We start from the raw sequence: 16,699 nt of genomic DNA on the forward strand, positions 1-16,699 counted from the left end.
ATGATTTAGGAATTAGGTCAAAAGTACGGATCAGAACAATGTGATTTTCATATTTTCGACCTACTAATATAGTATGTACTCGATCCGTATTATTGGGTATTTTGTACTTCATATACAGATTTTTTTTACGTATAATAATGTAAATATATTTCGTACATGTCATATATGTGAATAACTAAATATATTGGTGATATCAATGTCATTCATCTACTTTGTTTACATTGTCCGACATTCTGCTAATTAGGGAGACTCAGAGATATACACATGAATTACATTACATAAGCATACGTATATAGACTCCACAATTATTAGGAAAATAAAATAACATTATTGTGTGATACCGAGACTCACATACAACATGTAAGGTTCATTAGGGTACGTAACGACATTCTTCTGCACTATGTGTTGTAAGTCTTCTTGTGAGTTGTAACCAAGACAAATTTGCAGCGTGGTTTGGAGATTTGACTAACACAAGTAACAAAGTCATTGCTAAACGCCATACACAAAAATAATTGCCATGAATCCATGATGTCTAGTTCTCACTACTGGTTGCATAATAAAGTTGAGATTCCTGACACTAACTACATGCTAATAATATTTTCAAGTCTTTAATTACGTTATGATGATTAAGATAACATCTTCAATAATTTATTATCGATGACAAATGAAACGGTGACACTATTTTGTGTTAGGTTGTACTACGTACTATTTAAAAATTATTGTTACAAGCCTACAAGTTGGTGGTATGGTTACATCTCCCATTATTATTGTTCCGGGTGTAATTCCAGAGCAGATATTTGTTACCACTCGTAGCTTGTAGAATGACGTCTTTGCTTGAATCCTCCTTTGATCTCTCCTGAAACGATGAACAAACTGAGGGCTCGGCTTTGGCCGAGCGTACTCACTCCGACGCTCAAGTCAGTAAACTTAGAGAGGTAAGTATGTGTTACTTGACTAAACGCGTATTGTAGAGAGATAAGGAAGATATTACAGATGAACAGTGGTTATTAGGTTAATTTTGTGGATCCTTTCCTCAATGAAGGTTGAGGAGTATTTATAGGCTTTCACCTTTTGTCACGTAGTGGCCAAGTGGCCAAGTGGCTAGCAGGTGGAAAGACCGTTCTACCCTCGGCCGATGGACCCATGGCAGGCCGGCCGAGGGTCTTGGATATGAGTACGTGGATATGTGTCCCGGCTGGCTGGTTACCAGGCCGAGACCCCAGGTGACAGGCCGATGGGTTGCATCGGCTAGTCTGTCTAAGTCGTTGACTTTGCTGTGGATATCCTTGACCTTGCTCAATATGTTGACTTGGTCAGCGGTGCAGAATATGCCCCATCAATTTGCCTCCAGCGTAGTCTATGCCGTGGTATGGGCTCCGATGTATGTTGAGCGTATATTCTGCGTAATTATTTTTGCAAAATTTTTGGTATCGGCTTCTTCTGATGCATCGGCGTGGTTCTTGTTAGGCCGTACCATATCCCCCCTCCACATGGATGCGTAAAGGGCATCCGATGTGGAAAAGAGTATGACGCTGGCGGAGACCAGGGCTGAGAGTGCCGGTTGTTTTTGATTGCCCCCGGCCGGTGCTTCCTAGCTTGGTTGGTCATGTGGCCGGCGGAGAGCAGGTACTTAGGAATTTGTTGAGGAAGATGGATAGGTGAAGAGATGTGAATGGGAGTGTTGAAGACGCTTGGTCACTGTTGCATTGATTGACGTTCAACTGTTGCAACGATTGACATTCCGTGGTTGCATGTCTGACACGTGTCCGTTCGCTGATTGGTTGACGCTTCATGGGCTGTGCCCTGATTGGTCCTTCTTCATGGGCTTTTTCCTATAAATAGGGCAGTTATTCCGTGATTTTGGCCACCAATTTCATTTTCTCAAATTTTCTCCCAAAATCTTCATCTTTCTAAACTTTCAAGAGCCTCCTTTTTTTCCAATCTTCAGAGTCTTTGATCCGGCGAGTGTTTTTCTTCGAGGTAAACAAACAAATTTTTCTTTTATCTTGCTAGTAATTTGTTGTGAACATGTCTTCTGCTGATGCCGGGACTAGTACTTCTGCGCCGGGGGGTTCCCCGTCGCGTCTTGATGAGGAGGGGGTACTGGAAGCCATCCCGCTAAGGTCTGGGGGCCCTAGGCCTCCTTCTCCCGTAGCTGATCTGCCCATTTTGGAGGAATGGGAGGATGAGGATGGTGATGCCGATGAGGATGATGATGAGAGAACTCCCTCTGATGGTGGGAGGCAGACTGTCATGCATCACGGCGAGGCCTGCACGACTGGTCTTGACCGTGTCTGGACTAATAAATTCGCCAGCTCCTCCGGTGGGACTCTTTTCGGAGGTCATTTCTTCTTTGGTGAGGGTTATAAAATCGTTATTCCTGAGGAGGGTCAGGCGGTCTGTTGCCCTCCCCCTGGGCATATCGGTGTATATATCAGGCACCTGGAGTATGGGCTCCGGTTTCCTTTGAACGAACACGTCGCGGCTATCATAAAGGCTATGAACGTTGTCGTGGCCCAACTGCATCCGTTGGCCATGAGGACGATAGTTGGCTTTGTGTGGCTCTGTCTCTTCAAGGGGGAGACCCCTACGGTTAACTTATTCCGCCGACTCCATAGTCTTCGGCCGTCGAAGGCCGGCAAAGTGGGGTGGTATAGCGTACAGACGGAGCCAGGCTACGTCTCCGTGAACAAACTTACTTCTTGCAAAGACTGACAAGGGCGATGGGTGTACGTCCAAGTGCCGGGGGACTACCCATTGCCTCGGTCTTTCCAGAGCCCCGTTTACTTGCGGTGTGAGACCCGGGAAGAATACGAGAAATGTACCTCCCGGGGTAAGGTTAAGATGGACGCTTCGTTGGTCCCCCTTACCGAGGATGAGAGGCGGGCGTCACTGTTTTGACGCCGAGAAAGGATGGCGCCTCCGACTCGGATCATTCTCCAAGACGAGTGCTTTGCGCGTCGGCCTCATCCGAAGCCCTCAACCGGGGTGAGTGGGGTCGGTGTGAGGCCCACCTTTGCTTGCTATATTCCTGTTTTTAGAGCTTTGTTCTACTTCTTTTATGTAACTCTTGTTTGATTTCTTGCAGACCGGTTCGGTCAGGATCTGTCTGAGAGGGACTTGGAGAGGTTAGGGCTTGACAAGGACGGGAAGGTCTTACAGCGGCGTCCTACGGCTGATTTTCGTGATCGTAGACTAGCCCCCAACGAAATCATGGATAAGCAGACGAGGGGGTTGGATCAGGAGACGGCCCATGCACGGGTTCTCGGAGGCGTGCCGAAGAGATCAAAGAAGGCGCGTCAAGTCGGCGGCGGTATCAATGCCAACTCCCTCTTCGACCCCGGTGGTCCAAAAGGATCATGTGGAGGTCATCAATATTACCGAGGGGGAGGTGACCGTTGCTAAGGTCCTTTCTCCGAAGAAGAGGAAAGAGCCACCGTCCGCTTCCACCGTTGCCCGGGAGAAGCCTGCCTCAACCTTGACCCTCCAACTAAGAGGGTCCAAACTGGTACGGATCTAACTTGTGGTTCGGATTTAGCCGGTTCGTTGGACATTCCGATGGAGACTTTCGATGTGTCAATGCACGGTGACATGGATGCCCTGTGTAAATTTTTTGTAGATCCATCATCGGCAGCCGGCGTTCTGACTGAACGGCAATCAGGGAAGCAGCCTGAGAAGGTTATTGAGAAGGCGGGTGATAGAAATATCACCGTTGACTCCTCAGCTCAGACAATTCCTCCCACCGAGCTCGTGGCGGAGGGTGAGAGAATATATAAGAGGTTGGGGAAGTGGATCCGTCTAGCCGGTTCCCACGTCATGGAGCAGGAGAGGACCATGGCCCAATCTGTGCCATCGATCGCAAAGCTTAAGCTTGATCTCTCTGCTGCGAGGGGGAGACCGGGAAGGCTAAGCGGGATCTCCTTGCTGCCGAGAAGCGTGTGGAGGAAGCTGAGAAGCTGCTGAGGGCCGAGAGGGCCAAGGTTGAGGATGCTGATGGCGCCACGGCCAAGATGATGGAGGAGCGGGACAGGTATAAGGGCGCCTACGACGCTGTGGTTGCCAAGAGGGACGAGTGGGAGGATCGGTTCCAGAAGCAGGCGGAGACGCTCAGGGACGCACAGGCTATCCTTGCTCAAAAAGAGAAGGATATTGAAATGCTTCAAGATGATCTCCTCCCTAAAATGTGCGTCCAATTCCGGGCCCAGGCCGAGGAGGCGACCAGGGAGGCAATCAGACAGCTCATCCCCGACGGCTCCTTCCCGTGGGATAAATTTGATCAGCTCCTGGATGAGATGGCGATGCTTCGGAAGCAGGGACCATGCGAGAAGGCGGAGGCGGCGAAGGCGGCTCAGATAGCGTTGGCCAAGGCGGCCTATGATGCAAAGGAGGCCGAAAAGGAGGCCGAGAGGCTAAAGGCGCTTAAAAATGTCGAGCCCTCTCTTGAGCCGGCCACCGAAGATCTTGTTGCCTCGATGGAGGGCCAGCAACAGGCATAGGGAGACGGGCGGTCGTCACGGACTCACCGGCATCTCGGATAGCTTTAGCTGTTCGGGGGCCAACTATTGAGCCTTTCCTCCCTGCCAACTTTTGGCGCTTCAATTGATATGCTTGTAACCTTTTGCTTTTCCTTTCCTTGTTTGTAAAAACTCTCTTGGTAGGTTGTGTTTAGGCTTACCCCTATGGGGACGGCCGTCGTCTGTATTCTTCTTTCAATTATTTTTAACAAAGTTTGTCCTATTGGCCTTTGACCTGGCCGAGGCTTTGATCACAATTCTTTGTCTGTCTTCTTGCGTTATTAATCGAGTGCCTTCGTTTTTATCTTTGGTATGGCCGAGGCAGTTTGAATGCATATCTCAACTGTGTAACATCTTTGATGTATTGACCGTTGTGTCCCCGTCGCTCTCGGCAAGTAGCCGAGGTAATCGGGGTTATGGCTCGATAGCAATTCTTCTAGCATACCGGTCGTTGTGTCCCCGTCGCTCTCGGCAAGTAGCCGGGGTAATCGGGGTTACGGCTCGATAGCAATTCTTCTAGCATACCGGTCGTTGTATCCCCGTCGCTCTCGGCAAGTTGCCGAGGTAATCGGGGTTACGGCTCGATAGCAATTCTTCTAGCATACCGGTCGTTGTGTCCCCGTCGCTCTCGGCAAGTTGCCGAGGTAATCGGGGTTACGGCTCGATAGCAATTCTTCTAGCATACCGGTCGTTGTGTCCCCGTCGCTCTCGGCAAGTTGCCGAGGTAATCGGGGTTACGGCTCGATAGCAATTCTTCTAGCATACCGGTCGTTGTGTCCCCGTCGCTCTTGGCAAGTAGCCGAGGTAATCGGGGTTACGGCTCGATAGCAATTCTTCTAGCATACCGGTCGTTGTGTCCCCGTCGCTCTCGGCAAGTAGCCGAGGTAATCGGGTTACGGCTCGATAGCAATTCTTCTAGCATACCGGTCGTTGTGTCCCCGTCGCTCTCGGCAAGTAGCCGAGGTAATCGGGGTTACGGCTCGATAGCAATTCTTCTAGCATACCGGTCGTTGTGTCCCCGTCGCTCTCGGCAAGTAGCCGAGGTAATCGGGGTTACGGCTCGATAGCAATTCTTCTAGCATACCGGTCGTTGTGTCCCCGTCGCTCTCGGCAAGTTGCCGAGGTAATCGGGGTTACGGCTCGATAGCAATTCTTCTAGCATACCGGTCGTTGTGCCCCGTCGCTCTCGGCAAGTTGCCGAGGTAATCGGGGTTACGGCTCGATAGCAATTCTTCTTTTTGGGTGGCAATTATGGAGGGGACAAGCACTTGGATGGAAAACTTGGTTGTTTTTTCATTTATGATCACGCGTTGGGGTGTCCACATTGGGTTTGGACACCTCCGCCGCTATACAAAGTACTTTCTTAAGTTGTCGGTGTTCCAATGGCTCATCAAAGGCACACCCTCCATGTCTGTCAGCCGGTATGTACCCGGCCTCATTTTTTCAACCACCTTGTAGGGACCCTCCCAGTTGGCCGTTAGTTTACCATGAATACTTCCTTTGTTGGTGGCGGCCAACTTTCTTAGGACTAGATCTCCTACTTTTAAGTCCCTCTTGTGGACTCTTCGGTTGTAGGCTCTTCTCATCCGGTTTTGGTATACTGCCAAGTTGAGGCGTGCTGTATTTCGGCTTTCTTCGACCAGATCCAGGGATGTCATAAGGCCTTCCTCATTTTTTCGATGGGTTAAAAGTAGCCGTTCGAATGTTGGCACCGTCGCTTCAATTGGTAGGACCGCCGGATCCGTAGACTAAGTGGAAAGGAGTGTACCCGTTGCTTCTTTTTCCGTGGTCCGTAGGGACCACAAGACGCCGGGTAGTTCATCGGCCCATCTTCCTTTAAGGTCTTCTCTTGTCTTCTTCAAACCATTGAGGATCGTCTTATTGTCGCTGCCTCACTTTGTCCGTTGCTCTGTGGGTGGCGGAGAGGAGTACGCAAACTTGATGCCAAGCTCTTCTAACCGAGTTCATTATCGAGTCACTCCAAAATTCTCGGCCGTGGTCAAATACCATGACTTGGGGTAATCCAAAACGGGTTATAACATTTTCCCAGATTACCTTTCTGACGGCCACTGTGGTCTTCGCCGGTACTGCTACCGCTTCAACCCATTTGGTGAAGTAGTCAACGGCGACGATCAAGAACTTCCTTCCTCCGGAGGCCGTTGGAAACGGCCCTAGCATATCCATCCCCATCCCCCACATTTGTGCGAAAGGAAGAGGGCTAAGCACCGGTTGTAGGTCTCGGGAGGGAGCATGTATCACCGGGGCATGCATCCGCGGTTCGTGCACTTCTTGGTCTTCGTTCGAGTCTTGAAGCATGGTGGGCCAGAAGTAGCCGGCTCGGAGAGCTTTGTGGGCTAGTGTTCTTGCCCCATGTGGTGTCCGCATATGCCCTCGTGAATCTCCGTCAGTATTAGCTCTGCGTCGGTCGGACCGACACATTTCAAGAGTGGTCTTATTACGGACCTTCTGTACAGTTCCCCATCGAACACCAAGTATCTGGCGGCGATCCTTTTATCTTGGCCGAGAGATTGCGGTCCTCCAAAGAACTCACTTGTAACTTTGTATTTCATTATCGGAGTCATCCACGTTGTTTCGGTCTATACGTTGCCCACCATGCCGACATCCTCATTGATACTCTTCGTATTCCTGATATCTACCAGCACGGTTCGGCTGACATTCTTGATGGTTGAGCTGGCAAGTTTTGAGAGAGCGTCGGCCCGGTTGTTCTCAGATCTGGGAACGCATTGGATTTGGAAGGATTTCAATTTTGCTATGTCAGCTTTTACCCTTTCCAGGTATCTTACCATCCCGTCGTCCCGAGCCTCAAACTCTCCTTTGATTTGGTTAGTAACCAGCAGTGAGTCTGTTTTTAACACAATGTGTTTCGCTCCGTGACCCTAGCTAGCTCGACTCGGTTATCACCGCCTCGTATTCGGACTCGTTGTTCGAGGCCGAGAAGGTGAATTTTAAGGCATATTCGAACTCGTCCCCGTTTGGGCTGATGATAAGGATGCCGGCTCCCGAGCTGTTCATCGTGGAGGAGCCGTCGGTGTAAACCTCCCATACACCTGGGTTTGGTTCTTCTTAATACGTGCATTCGGCCAGGTTGTCTGCAAGTGCTTGCCCCTTTATCGAAGGCCTTGGTTTGTACTGAATGCCGAAGCCAGAGAGTTCCACTGCCCATTTGATAAGCCTACCGGATTGTTCGAATTTCTCCAAAGCTTTTTCCAAAGGCTGGTCGGTTAGGACCGTTACGGGATGAGCGTCGAAGTAGGGTTTTAACTTCCTTGCGGCAACGACGACGGCGAAAGCTGCTTTTTCAATTAGTGGGTAATTTCTCTCGACGGGCAATAGTGTATGGCTGACAAAGTAGATTGGGTGTTGCTGTTTGTCTTCTTCCCTGATGATCACGGCACTGACCGTGGCCGAGGTAACTGCTATGTATAGGTATAGCGTCTCCCCCGGTGTCGGCACGGGACAGAGTTGGGAGAGTCCGAAGATGAGCTTTTAGTTGCTTGAAAGCGTGCTCTGTTCCTCCCCAGCTAAAGTCTTTATTCCCCTTCAACACTTTGAAGAATGGGGTGCTCTTGTCGGTTGACCGAGAGATGAAACGGGCGAGAGCCGCCATTCTCCCCGGTCAAGCATCATAACCTCTTTTCGATTCCTTGGTTCCAGCAGTCTAGGATTGCTCGGACTTTGTGCGGATTGGCATCAATGCCTCTGGCACCGACGAGTACACCTAGGAATTTACTCGCCGGACACCGAAGTTGCACTTCATTGGGTTGAGCTTCATCTTGTATTTCCTTAGTGAACAAAATGTCTCGTGTAAATCGGCCAAGTGCTCATTTGTCGGACTTGCTCTTTACAATAGCATCGTCGACGTAAGCCTCAATGTTCCGTCCTTTTTTATTTTGGAACACTTTGTCCACCATCCTTGTGTACGTTGCTCCGGCGTTCTTCAAACCAAACGGCATCATTTTGTACATGTATGTGCCGTTAGCGAGTGATAAATGCGCATTTAGGCAAGTCTTCCTCGGCCATGAATACCTGGTGATACCACGAGAAGGCGTCAAGGCTCGGCATGGTGTAGCCTGCCGTGGCGTCTATTAAACTATCTATTCGAGGCAAGGGATAACAATATTTGGGGCATGCTTTGTTAAGGTTGGTAAAGTCTACACACATTCTCCATGCCCCCGACGACTTCTTCACCATTACAACATTGGCTAACCACTCAGGATAAGTACAAGGCATGATGAAACCCGCCGCTAGTAATTTATCTACTTCGGCTTTGATCGCTTCATCCTTCTCGGCCGAAGAGTTCCTCATCCTCTGCTTGACTGGGCGAGCGGTGGAGAGTACGTTCAGCTTGTGAATAATCACCTCCCGGCTCACGCCCGGCATCTCGGCCGCCGAGTAGGCGAAAACATCTTTATTCTTCTTCAGCAGAGTCCAGGAGGTCGGCTCTGAATTTGGGTTCCAGGTTGACACCGACGGTTACGGTGCGGCCCGGATCAATCTCTACCTCCTCGGTCTCTGCTCCTTCGACCATGCCGATGGTCCGGTCGCTTCCGGATCTGGGGGTGTACTGTATCTGGAAGGTTTTGAGTTCCGAAGCGCCGTCTCTCACCTTCTCTAGATACTTTATCGTCCCGTAGTCCCGGGCTTCGCACTCTCCTTTGATCTGGTTGGTCACTAAGAGTGAATCTGTCTTCACCATGATACGCTCTGCCCCGGCGGTTTTAGCTAGCTCAACTCCGGTTATCACCGCCTCGTACCTGGATTCATTGTTTGAGGCCAATGAGGTAAGCTTCATGGCGTGCTCAAACACGTCCCCGTTTGGGCTGATAATAACGATGTCGGCCTTCGAGCTATTCGTCGTGGAGGGGCCGTTAGCGTAAACCTCCCATAAATCGGGATCCTCCTCGTTCTTCGAGACGAGCTTATGCGCCTCCCCCCGGTCCGAGACATACACTAATGTTAGGGCCCGGATGGACATCAATGCGTCAGCCTCACTCAGAGTGACTCGACCTATGAGGACGTTGTAGTCGGATGAACCGTCAATGACCACGAACTCCGACATAACGTTCCTGGCCGCACCTCGTTCCCCAAACGTTACTGGCAGCCTGATTGATCCCAGGGGTACCAGGCCGGCCCCAGAAAAGCTGTACAACGGGCCGGTGCAGGGGGTCAAGTCTTCGACTGTCAGACCGAGGCTGAGAAAGCATTCTCCGTACATAATGTTCGTGTAGGCCCCTGTGTCAATTAGGCACCTCTTCACCAAGTGGTTGGCTATGTCCAGGTGGACTGTAAGTGGATCGCTGTGAGGAGCGACGACTCCATCGTAGTCCTTCTTCCCGGGTGGTCATATCGGGGATGTTGGAAGCGGGGGTTACTGTGTTGGGCACAAAGTTGATGGCCTGATATAGCTCATTCAGGTGCCGTTTGTAACCACGAGTGGACTCACCGTTCTCGTTGCCCCCGATGACAACATTGATTACTCCTACCCGTTCCGAGACCGATTTCTTATTTGATCCGCTGGCGTCTTCTCTTTGGCCTCCGGCAATGTACTTGCCTAGGCTCCCCTTCTGGATCAGTTCCTCAATGGCATTTTTCAGGTGCCGGCAATCGTTCGTTAAATGGCCGGTGTAGCCGTGGTATTCGCAGTACTGGCTTGCGTCACCGTCGCCCCTCGGCTTAGGGGGCCGTTCCCACTTCTGACCCTCGCTTCTGCTCAGGGCGAAGACCTCTGCGGCGGATACGACTAGGGGGATGTGATCATTGTACTGCTTTCGGTAGTATGGTGTCGAGCTCCCCCCGGCGCCCGCCGAGTTCTGTTTCCTGGCGGACTTGTCGGACCGTGACCTATTGTCGTCACGACGCCTTTCATCCGGGTTGTCCTCCCGGTGGCTCCTCGTCTCTGAGTGTAATGTCTCATTGTGGCCTACCCAGGTTTTGTGGTAATCTTCCACCTTGATGGCCTGGTCGGCCATCTTCCTAGCGGCGTCTAGGCCTAGGCCCCCGTACTTGATGAGCTCATCTTTTAAGTCTCCCCTTGGGAGACCTTTCATCAGTGTGAAAGCCACCAGCTCGGGATTGATCTCCCTAATCTGCTGAACCTTGCCGTCGAACCTCTTTACATAGCTCCGTAGAGACTCGCCCTCCTCCTGTTTGATAGTTAGAAGGTCCGACGTCTCCACGGCCCTCCTTTTGTTGCAAGAGTACTGGGCTATGAAGGCATCCTTTAGGTCGGCGAAACAGTATACCGAGCCGTCGGGAAGCCCCTTATACCAATTTTGAGCCATCCCATGCAGAGTTGTTGGGAAAACTCGGCACCAGACCTCATCGGGCTGCTCCCACACCGACATGTAAGACTCGAAAGCCTCGGCGTGGTCGGTGGGATCAGTGTCTCCTTTGTATGTGAATGCCGGCAACTTCAGCTTAGTCGGCACGGCGATGTCAAGGACGTAAGCACTGAGGGGCTGTCTGACAACGTGTCGAATGACACGCGGCGATCGGCTCCCCGCGTTTCTGGTCCGGCTCCTCTCTTCGTAGCGGGAAGGACTCCTTCTCCGGCTCGGGCTCCTTCTCCGACTCTGCTGAGTCGGACTTCTCTGGCTTCTCTGTGGCAGGCCTCGTCGGTGCTGCGGCGACGCTGTCCTCTCGTGAGTACGGGGAGGGCTCGGGTCTACCACTAGCACTCTGGGCTCCTCCGGTGTCTTGGCATGATCTCGCTTCTCCCGGTGCTCCGTTCAAGTTCCTTGGAGTCACTTTACAGGCCCTGGTCTCTTGGACGGTTTCTGCGGCTCCGTCGGCGTGACGGCGTGAGCAAGCATACTCCCATTAGGTCCGGGAGCACCTTCGGATTTTGTTGTGTCAACCACATGTCCCATGATGGTGACCTGGTTGTGAAGCGTGGCGTGTGCAGTATTATCGGCATTCAATTCCGGTTGGATTACTCCGCCGGTGGAGGGCTGCACGACTCCAGAATTGTGAAAAGTATCATCTTGGTAGAATGCGGTTTCGTCGGTCGCGACTACCTCTTGTTGTTTCGACATCTTCTTAGCTTTTTGGGGTGGGTTTTTGTGTTTTTGTTTTTGTTGTTTGGGAAATGAATGTGACTAGCATCTAGTGTCGTTTCCCCACAGACGGCGCCAATTGTTCCGGGTGTAATTCCAGAGCAGATATTTGTTACCACTCGTAGCTTGTAGAATGACGTCTTTGCTTGAATCCTCCTTTGATCTCTCCTGAAACGATGAACAAACTGAGGGCTCGGCTTTGGCCGAGCGTACTCACTCCGAAGCTCAAGGCAGTAAACTTAGAGAGGTAAGTATGGGTTACTTGACTAAACGCGTATTGTAGAGAGATAAGGAAGATATTACCAGATGAACAGTGGTTATTAGGTTAATTTTGTGGATCCTTTCCTCAATGAAGGTTGAGGAGTATTTATAGGCTTTCACCTTTTGTCACGTAGTGGCCAAGTGGCCAAGTGGCTAGCAGGTGGAAAGACCGTTCTACCCTCGGCCGATGGACCCATGGCAGGCCGGCCGAGGGTCTTGGATATGAGTACGTGGATATGTGTCCCGGGTGGCTGGTTACCAGGCCGAGACCCCAGGTGACAGGCCGATGGGTTGCATCGGCTAGTCTGTCTAAGTCGTTGACTTTGCTGTGGATATCCTTGACCTTGCTCAATATGTTGACTTGGTCAGCGGTGCAGAATATGCCCCATCAATTATAAAAGAGGCCTTAAAACATGTATTTAACTCAAGTACCCCACGTATCTTTAATAGCTAGGAAAATACAATAACATAAATTAGCTGTAAGAAGTTCCACAAAACAAGTAGAAATTTAACTTCTAATCAAAGTGAAAATGAAGAATTCAAAGATGATGAAGAAACTAAAGCTTGATGGACAATTTTTTCATAAGTTTTATTGCTTTAAAACTTCTTCATTCTATTCTCCTACTCCAAAAAACGAGCTTAAACCAAACAATAATGACATCAATTATAGTAGTGTTGATGAAACCATTACCAGCACCACCCGTGATCAAATATTTATCACAAATCGGGTATGTTTACCTTTTCATTTTCGTTCTAATCTTTGTATAAGATGCTAATTTTATCGTAGATCTGTAGGTCATATGGAAATTGATAACATCTCTTATTTTCAATAAAAGGATCAACTAATAGAATTACCTATATACGTCTCGGTCATTTATCTACCTTATGTTGTAAATTTTTCTTTCTTAATTCAATATTTAGTTTACTAATTTGGTTATGAAATATGAATAATATATATGAAAATAGGTTCAAGTTTACATTGAGGAAATGACAAGAGAGGTGAAACTCAAGAGACCACAGAAAAAGACGGTGACCAAAGGGAGAGGTGGCGTTGTTCATTGATCATCTATCTAATGATATGATGCTAGCTATACATTATACATAACATTGTATTTGTAGTGTGTGGAATGTTTCATAAGCTAGCATTATGTCAATTTTAACGTTGTAGATTTATGTCAATTATTTCAGTGTTGTAGGTTTTCAATCTGGTTTGAATATCACAAAATCTCACTTGTGGTACGTTAGAACTTAGAAGTTTGTGATTATTAATCATTTAAAATAATGTTAAAAATGGGAGGTGGTTGTGAGATATTACGAATCACCTTTCGTCGCAATTAAGAAACTATATATAGTCATGCGCAATCACCTAACAGAATTTTTAAACCAATTGAAAGAAGCCATATCTTCTTATCCCTTTGCATTATTCTTTTAATTCATCTATAATACTTAACCTGTCTTAAGTTTAAAACGAATACTATCGTTTTAAATAAGAATTTGTGCTCATCTTTTAGAGTGTCATCATCAAAGCATAATAGAAGCAGGATCACTAGGTGTCTCTTCTGATGAAGGATTGACAGGTGAACCTCTTGGTGATAATGAATTGTCTTGTGAAAAAGACTGTTCTACAGTCTGGTTGATTAAAATATGTGTAGAAGATGCTGGATTTAACAAGCTTGTTGCAGAGATATTCATATCCTGACTTTGTTTATTTGTATAATAAAATTCCTGTTCTTTGAAAATAACATCTCGACTAACAAAAACTTTATGCAATTGTACATCATATAGTCTATAGCCCTTCTGATTGTGAGGGTATCCCATAAAAACACACTTCCTTGCCCTATTGCCAAATTTGTCTGAGAATGTAGGTGCCATTGTTGCATAACACACACAACCATATACTCTCAAATTGTCATAGACAGGATCAATTCCATAAATAAGCTTAAAAGGTGTGTTATTATTAATGACAGGTGAAGACACGAGGTTAATTAGATAAGTTGTTGTCAAAATACAATCCCTCAGAACTTTATAGGTAAATTTCCCTGAATCTTAAGAGCCCTAGTAGTCTCAAGAAGGTGTCTATATTTCCTTTCCACCCTCCCATTATGCTGAGGAGTCCCTCCAATGCTAGTCTAATGAACAATCTCTTTGGATTTAAACAACTCAGAACAATATTGTTGCAAAAACTCCGTGCCATTATCTGATCTTACTATTATAACAGTTTTATTAAACTGAGTAAATATATATGCTAAGATATCTCTAAATTAACCAGGAACGTGATCTTTATTTTGAAACAATATGGTCCATGTATTTCTGGAATAGTTATCCAAGATTGTTAAAAAATATTTAGCTCCAGAAATAGATGGAACCTTATAAGGGCCCCAAACATCAATATGCAACATATTAAAACAAGCAGCAGCTCTTTTATTGCAAATAGAAAAAGGAAGTCTATGATGTTTAGCAAGTATACATGTTTCACAACTGAAATCATGTTTTATTTCTGTTTTAAAACCAGGAACAAATTTGAGTCTATTTACCGAAAAATGACCCAAACTGCTATGTAACAAGACAAAGAACTAGTGACTGCAGCTACACAAAGTTTATTATTCTTTTCAGATGATAGTCTAGACTCTAGCAACTGGTGGACTAGATTAGAAATATTCCTATGAATCACTGAATTTTTATTATAAAATCTATATAGATCAGCTACTCTTTGCCATGTAGCAACCACATGTGTACTTGAAAGGTCCTGAAAAAGACAAGCAGCAGAATTGAACACAACAGATAAAGCATTATGGTCAATTAACTTACTGACAGACATCAGGTTTTGTTTAAAATCTGGGATGTAAAACACATTAAATAACCTGATCTTATCGGTCAAGTTGACTGTACCAATCTTATGAACTAACTTAAGAGACCCATCTGGTAAACCTACTTTTATAGGAACCTTAAGAGTAACCACATTTGTCAAAATATCCAAGTCATATGTCATGTGATCTGAAGCTCCACTATCAACTATCCAATCATTCAAAACAAAGAAATTATGTACTGAAGAAACAGAAGAGTGTGAAACAATACCTGCAAATTGAGAAGAAGAAAGACCAGGCTGTTGATCAGATATCCTTTGCAGGACCCGATCAACCACATAAGTAATAATACCATTCAACATATCTGAAGACAATCCAGAAGTATGAGTATTAGAAGTATTAGCCGAGCATTCAGATGCAACCAAGACCTCATCATCCAATTGTGAATTAAAACCAATAACATCAGCAGCATTTGCAGTGTTCTTGGAAGAATTTGAAGCAGTATTAGCAGTGGTAGTAGCAATAGGTGCACCAGACTTGAAGTTAGTGACCTTACTCTTTCCCTTGCCTTTATCATTAGGATATCCTTTGATGACAAAGCAATTGAGTGGACTATGGCCAAATTTATTACAATGTGGACACTTATTCAAACCAAAACAGGTAGCTCTTGTGTGTCCATTCTTTTCACAATGATCACAATATTTATCAGAAGTAACCAAGTTTCCATCAGATTTACCAGAATAACCAACATTGTTTTTGTGTTCTGGAACCTTATAACTGGCATATGCAGTAGCTTCAGTAATAGTATGCACAGATTCAGTGATTTGCTTTTGTCGTTCTATCTTTTGTAGAAACGCTAAAGCCTTGTTTATGCTAGGCAAAGGGTCCATTGACAGTATTTGAGACCCGACAGTGTCATAACCTCCATTTAACCCCATCAGAAACTGGATCAACTTTGCAGTGTTCTCTCTATCAATGATGTTTTTAAGTAAAGAACATGTGCATTGATCAATTTTACCACAAGAACATAATGGAATAGGGTCTAATCCATCCAAAGTTTCCCAAAGATTCTTCATCTTTCCATAGTAATCAACCAAAGAAGAATTATCTTGAGAAATCCCCTCTAACTCTTTTTTCAATTTATAGACTTCTAAAGCACTAACTTGACTATATCTCTCAAGCAACTCAGACCACAATTCTTTCGCAGAATTTACATACTTCAAACTATCCTTAAGTGATGGGACTAGTGAATTTAGAATCCATTGCCTCACCATGAAATCACACCGAATCCACTGACTGTATTTCTTGTTTGTTTTAGGCGGTTTAACAAGGGTACCATCAACAAAACAATCCTTATTTTTTGAAGTTAATGCCATGAGAACCTCTCTACGCCATCCCAAGAAATCATGACCCCCAAAAAGACTAGTAACAAGACTCGCAGTGGGTTGGTCAGATTGAGACAGAAATAAGGGGTCGTCAAAGTACTCATAAGAAGAACTAGAAGTTGAATTAACATCATACATGCTGAATAGTATATAAAGAAAAGATTACTGAACAACTTGTAGCGAAAGCGATTTGAAGATTATGAAGAAACAGAGATATACCTCATAATCTTGATCGAAGATAAGAAAACCCAGATGATACCGTCGTAGAGTATCAAATATAAATTTATAAAACCTAACTACTACTATAGCGAGTGGCAGTCAGGGTCGAACCACAGAGAGGCGATGCAATTAATAGTTGTCTAATTTTAGTCTAAAGTGACAGTTATGAGGGGGTTTGATTTAAACAGTTCTATAACTAAAGGCAATCAAATTTAAAATTAAACTAAAACAAATAAATGAGTGATTAAAGAAAATGGATGAAATCAAATATTAAAAGGATGCTAAGATGGTCGGTTCACTGTAGTTTCGACGGCAGTATCCTAAGTAAGTCTGAAATAATCACGTAAGACGGGAAAATAAGAAGTCCTCTCGGTCCATTCTTAACAGGTAGCATCTTTCGATCTAGCTACGGGTCCCTAATATCACTAGTACTGACTCTC

The 16,699-nt window shown here is 46.4% G+C and overlaps 1 protein-coding gene across 1 annotated transcript; it reads right to left on the bottom strand.

Moving 5' to 3' along the window:
• Window positions 1-14,381: 14,381 nt before the first annotated feature.
• On the bottom strand, window positions 14,382-16,178 carry LOC141641664 (uncharacterized). Its single transcript, XM_074450319.1, has one exon. It carries the CDS (start codon window positions 16,176-16,178, stop codon window positions 14,382-14,384), a length of 1,797 nt encoding a protein of 598 aa, XP_074306420.1.
• Between the last annotated feature and the right edge of the window lie 521 nt (window positions 16,179-16,699).

Source organism: Silene latifolia, chromosome 2, assembly GCF_048544455.1.
Source record: "Silene latifolia isolate original U9 population chromosome 2, ASM4854445v1, whole genome shotgun sequence".
In the NCBI taxonomy this organism is placed as follows: Eukaryota; Viridiplantae; Streptophyta; class Magnoliopsida; order Caryophyllales; family Caryophyllaceae; genus Silene; species Silene latifolia.

Bases quoted from the DNA above. Each gene is read 5' to 3' on its own strand.
- LOC141641664 (XM_074450319.1), bottom strand. From the start codon at position 16,178: ATGTATGATGTTAATTCAACTTCTAGTTCTTCTTATGAGTACTTTGAC.